The sequence below is a fragment of the Lolium rigidum genome, chromosome 7 (assembly GCF_022539505.1).
Source record: "Lolium rigidum isolate FL_2022 chromosome 7, APGP_CSIRO_Lrig_0.1, whole genome shotgun sequence".
Classification (NCBI taxonomy): Eukaryota; Viridiplantae; Streptophyta; class Magnoliopsida; order Poales; family Poaceae; genus Lolium; species Lolium rigidum.
In genome coordinates, this window is record NC_061514.1 from 86,256,357 (window position 1) to 86,267,821 (window position 11,465).

Sequence of the window (11,465 nt, forward strand, 5' to 3'; positions counted from 1 at the left end):
CCATGACAGAGCGATATTTGACTCTGGAATATCTTTTCGCCTATCTGTGAATCTGTGATGTGTAACTACAGACTGCTGCAGTCTTTCAATTTTGGTTTGAGATACTGATACAGACATACAGTGATCTTCAGACTAATACAGTCAAATCTCCACCCTCCGTCTACCAGCAATCGTGCTGCCAGCCAACGATTTGAACCATCAAAAAAGCTCCTCACTCATCCACAGCTAGACTTTTCCTCTCCACCCTCCTCTTCCTCTTCCTCTACCTTTCCTCTTCCTCCCGATCCCTTCCTCGCCCACGCTGCTCTCATGCTCTGCCCTACCCAATCTCCCCTATAGTCCACCGTCGTTGTGCTCCTCCACAACAGCCAGCCGGTGACGCGCGTCGCCGCCGCCACCGCGTTCAGGTTCCTGCCTCACCGGGTCCTGCTGTCTCCATCCCGTCCATAGCACCACAACTTCTCTCTCTTTCTTCCATCCCGAGTCCTAACCTACATCCGCCGCCCTGCTGTACCGTACCGTCACCGCCGACGCCTCAATCCCACGCCCCCCGGCTCAGAACACCCCCTCCTCTCGCGCGCCGCCGCCGCCGCCACCGCCGTTCCTGTTCATCATCGTCGGGATATCAAGATCCTGCTTTCTCCACACCGTCCGCATGTCTCCGGTGAGTTTTCTGTCTCTGATCCACCGATTAGTCAAATCCCACCGACCTTCACGACTTCTGGGTGTGCCTGTGCGCGCCCGGCACACCATCTAGATCCGCCCCTGACGACAAGCAATGTACAATTACCACCCGTATGTATGCATGTTATATTTCTTCTGTTTTCCTTCTGTTGCAGATTATTTAATTATACACGGCATTGGTGTCACGATGTGCCATACACTTATTAAGCTGTACCAGAGTCAATACCCATTCCGATGTTCCTAAGGTCCTGCTCAAGACAAAGAGATGGAAGGAACTGAGCTAGAGAATCCAACTTCCAGGAACCCATCTCAGAAGTCCAGCCGCCGTTCCAGCAGCCGGCGTTCTCAGAAGTCAGCTGGACAGCAGTCTTCCCCCACCGTATTTCCAGAGAAAAGAGGCAAATCCAGATCTTTGAGGCAGAAGCATGCGGCGGCTGACGGTAAAGATGCCAAGAAGGGTAAAAGCCACGAGCGTAGGGCCGACGTGGTGGATGAGATGTCCAATTTTGTAGGTTTTGAAGTCTATTCTGGGAAGTTGTTTTTCGACAGGAAAAATAAAAGTAAAGGAGTGGATGATCACTTGGCAGCTAACAGGAAAGCTGATGCAACTGATGCAAGGCTCACAAGTAAAGCCCTGATATGGGGTTCCACTGTGCTCAGCCTTGAGGATGTCATCTCTGTAAGTTTCAGTGACCAGGAAGCACTTCTGTTCTAGTTTTTGGCCTAGCTTTGACAATCCAGTGATTTTGTGTGCCGTGTTTGTATGTTCACAGGTATCTTATAATTCTGGTGCCCAACATTTTACTTTACATGCGTATCCTGCTAAGAGCTCTTTCTTTGGAAAGACACATAGAGTTCGGACGGACTTCCGGTTTATAGCCTCTACACTAGATGAGGCCATTTTGTGGGTAACATGCTTTGCTGAACAGAACATATACATCAATGTTCTGCCACATCCTTCAGCAGAGCAAGAGGCAGATGCCCCCCTTGGTGGGGTTTTATTTGATTATCCGCCGATCAAATCTAGAACTCCGCAGAGAATACTTGTGATATTGAACCCCCGATCTGGACATGGTAGATCAAGCAAAGTGTTCCATGGCAAAGCAGAACCTGTATTTAAGGTAACTCTTGATGTTTCAACTGTCAAACCTTTTGCACTGCGCTTAGATGTCGTAACTATATGCATCATTTGGCAATAAACTTGCTTCATGAAGCTTCTTTTCGACCATTTGGTTTTCAGCCTTATGGAAACCTTATAAATAAGGCAATAGTATACTCCTATGTTATTTCTTAATTTATATTATTGCCTTTTAGTGTATTTGGTGTGCATCTTGACCGTTACTTTTCAGAGGTTTATGCAATATTAGTATAAATTATGTTACTCCCTCTGGCCCCAATTACTTGACGTGGTAGATATACTGTTCCTACATCTAATCGATCAATGAGCTGCGACAAGTAATCGGGGTCAGATGGAGTAGCAAAAAAGTATTGGTAACAACAAATCTACAGATGCAATTTAATATGGATAATCTAGGTACTCTTAAACATTTTGTTGGGTAAGTGTGATCACGGAGCACACATATTCTAAATCATCACTGGAAATGGAGGATTATTACAGCTTGTCATTAATTCCTACCTGTAATACTAAAGGCCGAAAATAAGGAACACAGCAATTGAACTGGACTGAATAGCTGTGTTACATTCCACTGGCAAAAAGTTTTAGCAAGATGATTAGCGTTTTTTAGAGCAAGAGGGCTCTCCCAAAGGGAGCCCCGGTCCCATTTTATTAATGAAACCAGGGGAGTTCCAGACATAGTTCGAAACAAAAGACAGGAAAAACAAGTTCAGGGACAACCTAAAACCTAATCTGGGAAGACGACCAACTCTCAGAAATAACACATCACATTTCCATCAGCTCAGGACCAAAAACAATCAGTGCATGAGCTTGTAGCTCTCACAGATTTGATGGAGCTTGGCCCTTGTAACTTCAGCTGGCAGCAGCGCTCCCTTCTGATGCAGGGGCTGTGCCTAGGTGCTGCACCAGTCAGGTGTGATGGGAGAGGCCGTCAGTCTCAGGCACCAGCAGGAGGTTGGCATGGAGTCCCAAACGTGTTGATCGCTGTTCCACTGGAGGTCATGGCCGGAGTAACTGGGAGCAGGTTCACAGCATGGGAGAACCCCAGGTGCTCGCAGAATTGCCGAGACATGCTGCACGAAAAGATCCATCTTCAGCAGCATGTCCTCTTTGAATATCAGCCACCATTTCTTCACTGTTTTCAGGATCAGCCACCAAACCTGTTTCACACATATCAATTCTGGTTGTCAAAAATCATAGCATTTCTGGTTTTCCAGATGCTCCGAAGAACAGCAGGGCAAATGGAATTCATCAAAGAATGTTTTTTGTTTGCCAACCAAAACCTAGCTAGGGATTCATAGTCTGATCCCAACTGAATTCCAAAAAAGGTAGAAATGGAGGACCAAACACTCCTGGCAACTAATCAATTGAAAAACAAATGGGAAATAGATTCATGCTCATTGCAGAATTCGCAGTTAATAGGCTTCCACATTTTTCTTTTTTCTGGTTGTCTCGGGTCATCAATTTGTTATTGGCAAACAACCATAAGAAAATATGAATTCTGGGATGAACCACCAGAGTCCAGACCGAAGTATGGAAATTGGCGCAATCCCTCTATAACTGATGATGCTATAGAGGGAACTGGTGGCATATTGCCCATCTGCAGTGTGTTCCCAAATGAGTGAATCACATTCATCAGAAAGGTTAATGCCAGCACAAATTGTTTCAAGTTCGAGCCATTGCTCAATCAACGCAGCATTAAAGTTTCTTTTGAAAGTAAGCTTAACAATAAAACCATACCAAACCTGTGAAATGGTGGCATTTTGTTCATTACAGAGGCTGTAAACATCCCAGAACTGGACAGCCAGGGGTGAGGAACCAAACCAAGTATCTAGCCAAAATCTGATCTTCCCTGGCAGCATCTCTGAAAGTTGCTGTTGTAGTCCTGTAGAATTCACATGAGTTCACTTTGAAATGAACTAAGGCTGTGTTTGGTTGAGCTGTGGCTTATCTGAAAGCAGCTTTCTGAAGGTATCTGTGGGAAAGCAGCTGTGGGCTGTGTGCTGTGAGAAAGCTGCAAAGCCATTTGGCAACTAGCTGTCTGAACTGTGGCTGTAGGATAAATATCTAAAATACCCTTAAAGAGCAGACATATTGTTTCGTTTATAAACTGTTTAATGATAGCCATCTTATCTGAAATAGTTTATGTGTAAATAATATACTACCTCCGATTCAAGGAATAAGGCGTCCTCGTTTTACGTACTTTTCGTTTGACTAAGAATTATTTTAAATATATAAAGATTGTTTGTATGAAATTAATATCATTAGAAAGTGCTTTTCAATACGAATCCAACGATGCTAATTACATACAATATAACCAAGATTTTGTTGCTCAATTTTTATGGTCAAAGTTCGTTTTGAAATACGCGTGCGCCTTATTCCTTGGGACGGAGGTAGTATGTTGTATTAAATCCACATATTATCTAGTAAATTATTTGATGGAGTAATTATTAAATATAATTGTTTTTTCTTTTAATTTGATTGATTGATATACACTTCTAAAAAATGATGCTATTTCCCAAACAAGATTATCAAGTTGTTTGGTTATTTCCAAAACAAAGGAATAGTACGTACTGTGCAGATATAAATAAAAAAGCAGATGCTATATTCCAGTGAAGAACAGATCGCTAGATGTCTAGATCCCAGGAACTGATCGGCAGATCCCAATCGGAACAGATTTGACGAGCGCCACTAGAGGAAGCAGCTCTGGACCAGGGCAGATTGAGGTATCAACAGCCGAATTCGAGGAAGAAACCGAAGAGGAGATGGCTGGTGGTCCATCAGGACGTTGCGCAGTGGCAGAGGCCCGCCAGCAGCCAGGAGCATCCCGTCATGGTTGAGCTCGCGTGGAGGGAGATGGAGGCAGAGAGAGATGAGAAGGAGACAGGGAGGGGAGGCAGAGAGGGATGTGGTGGGGGAAGCCGGCGACGACGCGGCAGCTTGCCGTCCACTAGGAAGGTGCTCGGGAGGACCGGACCAGACGCCGGTGTCGATTGGATTTACCCGGATGGCAGGAGGCGGTAAAAATTTGCACAACCTCAGGGGCAAAGAGGAAAGGAGTCGCCGCAAAGCCAGAAAAGCACCTCCTCGCCTGCTTCTCGGTTACTCGTGCTTTTGGTTGGTTTTCCGAATAAGCGCATTTGCTCGTTTTTCTGTTTGGTTGGGCTTATGGCTTATAAGCTGAGAAAGCCATAGCAAAAGCCCAACCAAACACACCCTAAGTTGGGTACTGCGAATCTTCTTGTCCTGTATATTATTTAGAAGATTGTTTCGTAAGCTGAGTTTTCTTAGCTCCTCTTATGACAGAGATAAGCAATTCTTGGTGTACTGATTTTGATTTACTATCCAATAATAAATATGACACGCTGTTATGCTAAACTGTATTGGTTACCTTCTAGCAACTAATCCCCTGTGATCTGTGATTGGTGTAGCTTGCAGGTTTCCACATGGAAGTGGTTAAAACTACTCATGCTGGCCATGCAAAATCTCTTGCGTCTACATTTGATTTCAACGCGTTCCCTAATGGTATAAACTTTGCACACATAGCTATAGTTTATCTAGGCCTTAAGATAGTGGCAAACATTTCAGCTGGTCTTATTAATACCTTGATTTTATTCTATTTTGTAGGGATTGTGTGTGTTGGCGGTGATGGAATTGTGAATGAGGTATGCACATCATGTTCATATCACAATAATACGACAGAATAACTTATATAGCTCTGATAATTATGCAGGTGTTCAACGGTCTTCTTAGCAGAAGTGATAGAACTGAAGCTGTATCAATTCCAGTTGGAATAATCCCTGCAGGATCTGACAACTCACTTATTTGGACTGTTCTGGGTGTTAAAGATCCCGTTTCCGCGTCATTATTAATTGTTAAGGTATGCTGAATTATCACAACTTTCTCTTACATGCAGAGAAGAATCTCAGCATTATTATATATTTTATACTTTTGCCTTATCCATAATTAGATTATCACTTCTAAACTTTTCTCACGAGAACTATCCCTTGGTAACAGGGTGGCTTTACAACTCTAGACATATTGGCTGTTGAGTGGCTCCAATCAGGGCTAATACACTTCGGCACAACTGTTTCGTACTATGGTTTTGTTAGTGACGGTAACTTCGAATGAGCTATTGTATTTACTTTGTTTGACTATTTTAATCATGTTTCTTCTGTATACTCCTCCAGTTCCCTAAACTTCTCGTTTTGGGTAGTAACAAAGTCAAACTTTAGAAACTCAGACTACTTTGCCTTGATAGTTAATTTCATGATATATATAGTTATGTTGGGTTCTATATATTATTGCAATAGATATTAGTTGTCAAAGTTGCAATTTTCGGAGAACATGTTAATGTCTAAAACGGCAAGAGTAATACTGTATGACATATTTCCTCCAGTCGTGAACAAATGGATTCCTAGAACTAGAAAGCATGCAGCAAACTTTTCCAAATTTTACTACTCCCTCCATCCGGAAAACGATGTAGCAGATTTTTATCTAAATTTGAACGTATAGTCTTAATTTGAATGTATATATACTCTACACTATTTAGTGTACAGATACATTCAAATTTTGACAAATCTGCCACATCCTTTTCGGACGGAGGGAATATTAATATGCACAGAAATACTGAGACTGGTAAGGTGAAAATAGTACCATTAGAATTGCCTTCTACTACCATGCGCCTACAAAAGCTAATGGTCACGAAAAAACGATTCCACCCATGTATTGACGTCTCGCCTTGTCAGAGCCTTCCATTTCCACTTTTTTGCTTTAAGATTGGTGCTGTTATTTTACATCGTAAACCCATGACCAAATCTGCGTCACATTGCGAGGTCCTTTCCTTTTATGTTAGATACATACACTGCACCTTTTCCGTATCTCGTTCTTTCATCAATCTGTGCACAAAACAATGATTCCCGAATCAAAAAAATATCTTACATTCAACATCCGATCTAGACAACTTTTTCAACAATAGTGTAACAATCATTATCACCAAATCTCTATATACTGGCATGGTATAATTTTGGAGAATGAAAGGAACTACAGCAGTAAAGGATCCAAAATTTCTCAACAATCTGGAATACATAGCAGATGATTTTTTTTATCATAATGGTTCACACTTTGGTTCTATGATATATTCATTGGTTCAGACTTTGGATCAATTGCACAACAAAAACGTACAGAGTGAACAAATCATTGAAGATCTGAACTCCCTTCAACCTGAAATCACCAATTTGTATCACAGAACCGAGAACCAATTCATCAAGAAAACAATCAGAAAAAGGTAGGAGAAACAAATGGATATGGAACTATGATCAGGAGGCTCCAAGAAAAAAAATCAAGAACGGATCTGGATCATGCTAGAATTCAGTAGCCTAGGCACGTGCACGTATGCCTAGAAGCTGCACGTGCTGGCCTGGTGCCATCAGCGAAGTCAGCCAGGCTGCGCTAGAGGTCGAGGCGCTTTCCAAGGATCGGAGGGTGGCTGGGAGGACGGGATTGATGGCGACGACGTGAGGCTCCTGCCTCCTCACTGTGAACGGAGACGGTGTGAATGGAGGGCATTTTGGTCGAGGATAAGGAGACGGAGGGGAGGATAAGGAGGAGAGAGAATACAGGAGATGAACAAGTCCACTTCGGTGCCCATAGTAGTGCGAAGATGAACTTGTACAGGTTTTTCTTTGTCAAATTGATAGCATGGATCTAAACACTCCGGGAACAGTGAAGATAAGCCCAAGAAACGTAACAGTGGGTGGAATCGCTGCGTCGTAATGTCAAAGATCCATACTGTAGGCTGTGACAATGTCTACACCATTGTCTATTTTACGATCAGAGGGAGTGTCTAATGAGGCCCAAATAGGCTCATATGGAAATATGTCAGAAAATTTTGAACATCTTTACATCAGTATTTCTGGCAGGGGCTTTTTATCACACATTCTTAATTTGGAGAACTTCATCAGGAGCATTAGGCAATGATATATGTAGCCAATAAACGCCCATCTTCAGGATATGATAATTGTTAAAAATAGCTCAGAATAGGTCCCTTGGTTAATGATCCTTATTCATACTAAGCAGTTAATCCCAATGCATGTCCAACATGACCACACTTGAGTTAACAGTCTAGTGGTATTAACTGCATGCAAAGTAGCAACATACAGTACGTGTTAAGCTGTTTCTTTCTGTACTTCTGTATTAGATCTTAACTTTTCTCAGCTAATGGTGTAGCTTTGTTCCTCATAAGTATATTCTTAATGTGTTTCAAGATCTGGGTATGGTTCTTAATGACTGTAAGTTTACTACTGTGGTGTAGCACTGAAAAAGTTAATAAGCTGAAAAACTATTATAACTTTGCTGCAGTCCTGGAACTTTCCGAGAAATACCAGAAGAAATTTGGGCCTCTTCGATATTTTGTGGCTGGAGTACTCAAATTTTTGTGTCTACCAAGTTATTTCTATGAGTTAGAATATCTTCCTATGTCAGAAGAGATGCCTGGGCATGGAAATGGTACAAAACAAGACAAATCAGATGTAATGCGCAGCCGATCAAAAAGAGAAGGAATTACGCGAGCTTCCAGTTTTTCAAGTATTGACTCTATCATGACTCCAAGTCGGATGTCACTAGGGGACTTCGATACATCAGGGGGTACAGCGGCAAGCAGTGAACCATCAGAGTATGTCCGTGCTCTTGATCCAAGAGCAAAACGGTTGTCTCTGGGCAGAAGCAACATTGTTTCTGAACCGGAAGAAGTCCTGCGCCCTCAACCTCATCATGGCTCATACTGGCCAAGAACGAGGGCCAAAACAAGGACTGACAGAAATTCAGTTGGTGCCACGGCGGCTAATGATACACGGTTATCTTGGGCAGCCCAATCAATGCATGACAAAGAGGACATTTCCTCGACAATCTCAGATCCAGGACCTATTTGGGATAATGAACCGAAGTGGGATACTGGGCCAAGATGGGACACCGAGCCAACTTGGGAGCCTGACCACCCTATCGAACTTCCTGGACCACCAGAAGATATAGAATTTGCGGCATCAAAGGAACTTGTGCCAAATTTGGATGAGAAATGGGTTGTCAGGAAGGGGCACTTTCTTGGTGTCCTAGTATGTAACCACTCGTGCAAAACGGTTCAAAGTTCACAGATTGTTGCGCCAAAAGCGAGCCATGATGACAACAGTTTGGACTTACTCCTAGTTGGCGGAAGGGGGAGATGGAAGCTGTTGAGATTTTTCATACTACTACAATTTGGTCGTCATGTTTCTTTACCGTATGTGGAATATGTAAAGGTATCATGCAACTTCTGTCTTTGCTCAAAATTTTCTTTATGCCTGTCCCGTTTGTGCTTTTCATAGAGCTTTCATGTGACTGTACTTCATTTGTAGTAATCTGCTTCTTTGAGTTCTGAAAAACATGGTCGTACATTAATGGCAGATACTAGATCATTTGCATCAGCTTGTGCATGTTCAACTGAACTATGAAAAAGCATTTCTTTCTAATATTTATATGACCTCCTTTTCTTGGAGAAGATACTATCATATGTGCACTTGTTTGATGTGTCTATATTAAACCATTCTGATTTAGTGATTTCTGTTTCATCTTGGTTTCATCTTTTTTATTCTTGGTTTATAAAAGTTTGCTTGTAAGTTACAAATATCTCAATATGCATGTTTATCATCAATTTTCATGTTTTTATTTGAGATCTTTGTCCTTGGTAGCTGAAGTTCAGTTAATAGTTCATACAACACTATATACATATATATTGTCATTTCTATAGTATTTATGCATTCAGAGAAATTTCCTAAAAAAATTAAGATACTAGTCACCGATGCAAACTGGGGTCCATTTTTCCCTTCTGCAGAAAATATTAGTTCTTCTTTGTACAATAATAGTTTCCGTCTAGTAAAGAACAACGACTTGGTCTTAACTGTTGATCCAACATTGACAGGTGAAATCAGTTAAGGTTAAACCTGGTGCAAACACCCACAATGGCTGTGGAATAGATGGCGAGCTTTGCCGTGTCAAGGGACAGGTAGTGTGCTCCCTTCTACCGGAGCAATGCAGACTTATTGGCCGGCAATGTAAACAACCTATCTAAGCACTGTAAATCTGCTGGACTTCACGTGTCTTTGAGGCGCTGTATGATGTGTTTGTCACTTGTAACAATTGATTTTGAGTTGTCTATATATCGTTTACTTGCTAATGAGGAGGGTGTGTGCACAGAACGGACGTTCCTTGAGTGTTGGGACCAGATAGACAAATGTTGTGATGTTGCTGTATATTTGAGTGATTATAGAGGGATGTCTTGATTATTTTGGTGTGTTGTTTCTGCTATTTGCTAAACCGAGGTTTTGGCTGACCACAGCTTGGGAATTGCTGCTGGATTCAACCCAGTTCTTTCATAAATTTCCCTATTGTTCGGAGACCAACTCTAGAAAACCTGCAGTAATAGGTTCAGAGTTTCCAAATCATATTAGGCTCAGATTTGTGTCCAGGCATACCATCCTTAATGTCTAATTAAAGCATTTTACTGGCGGCTTAGATTTCGACTAAATGTAGCTGTACTGATGAATTGATGGGAAACCAAAAACACAAGCCAAAGAAAAATCATCCAACTTGCGTGTAAAACTGTGCTGTTTTTTTACAGGCCTAACAGCAAACTCTTGGGTAGGATATGTTTCTCTAACACGCAACGGCTCCCTGATTGGAGAGGGTGCACCATTAGTCCGAGGTCAGACTTAAAAGATGGAATAAGAGGGGGATAGCACAAGCAATCTGGTAGGACCTACAAATCAACTATACTTTTGATAATATAATTTATAAAATTCAGTTGATCAGTGCGATTTAGCTCGACGCAAAGTGGTATCGCTTTGCAGAATAACTTAGCCTAACTATACTTACAAGGTGCGTTCCTTCTCCGGTTGGCGGTTGGTTTGACTAACTTGCCAGCTAAGGAAAAAAAAAGTCTGCCAGTATAGCGATGTAGTTAGGGCAAGTTAATTGTAGTTTGTTTTGCCCTGTGGTTTTTCAGGATCGGAAAAAACACGAAGAGGAAGAGATAAACTAAAATGAGAACCCTGACCAATATCAAACAGGTGCACGTTCCTAAAAAAATAGTGTGTGACTATTAAGTTAATTCTCATTCAGGTGATGCTAGCCTTAAAAGGATGTAGACGCGACCGCCATTAATGTCGATTCTGGACTCCAAGCTCGGGTTGCATTGATGGCGGCGCATAAGACCAGCGCCGCCCACCAGCACTGGTACGCGCGTTGAAGGTGAAGCGAACTATTGATGGTGCCACGGAAGACCAACGTCGTCCGCTCGTACTGGCACGCGCTGTGAAAGTGAAACGGGCCATTCATGGCGGCGCAGAAGGCGAAGCGGGCATGGAGACGCGGCTAGGTGACGCATTTCGAATCCAATTTTGGGCTGGTAATTTGTGTCGGGCCATCGGCACGGCAATTTCTGTCCTCCTACCCGTACGGATCAAATTGGACAGCATCAGTCTATTTATGTCGGGTCGGTGGAGATGCCATAAGCTATTCCTTTTTAGATCGAATGAGAATCAGCAAAATAGAAAGAAAAAAAACAGGAGCGTGAGGTGCAATGCACAGTACCATGCATATGATTTCTCCCAGGACC

General features: G+C 42.4%; 1 protein-coding gene across 1 annotated transcript; it reads left to right on the plus strand.

The window, feature by feature from the left end:
- The first annotated feature begins 223 nt into the window (after nucleotides 1-223).
- LOC124679337 (sphingoid long-chain bases kinase 1-like) lies at nucleotides 224-10,134 on the plus strand. Its single transcript, XM_047215115.1, has 9 exons — nucleotides 224-664; nucleotides 840-1,363; nucleotides 1,458-1,805; nucleotides 5,251-5,344; nucleotides 5,447-5,484; nucleotides 5,553-5,699; nucleotides 5,837-5,936; nucleotides 8,180-9,111; nucleotides 9,771-10,134. Exons 2-9 carry the CDS (start codon nucleotides 950-952, stop codon nucleotides 9,918-9,920), a joined length of 2,223 nt encoding a protein of 740 aa, XP_047071071.1. The 5' UTR covers nucleotides 224-664; nucleotides 840-949; the 3' UTR covers nucleotides 9,921-10,134.
- Nucleotides 10,135-11,465: the final 1,331 nt, after the last annotated feature.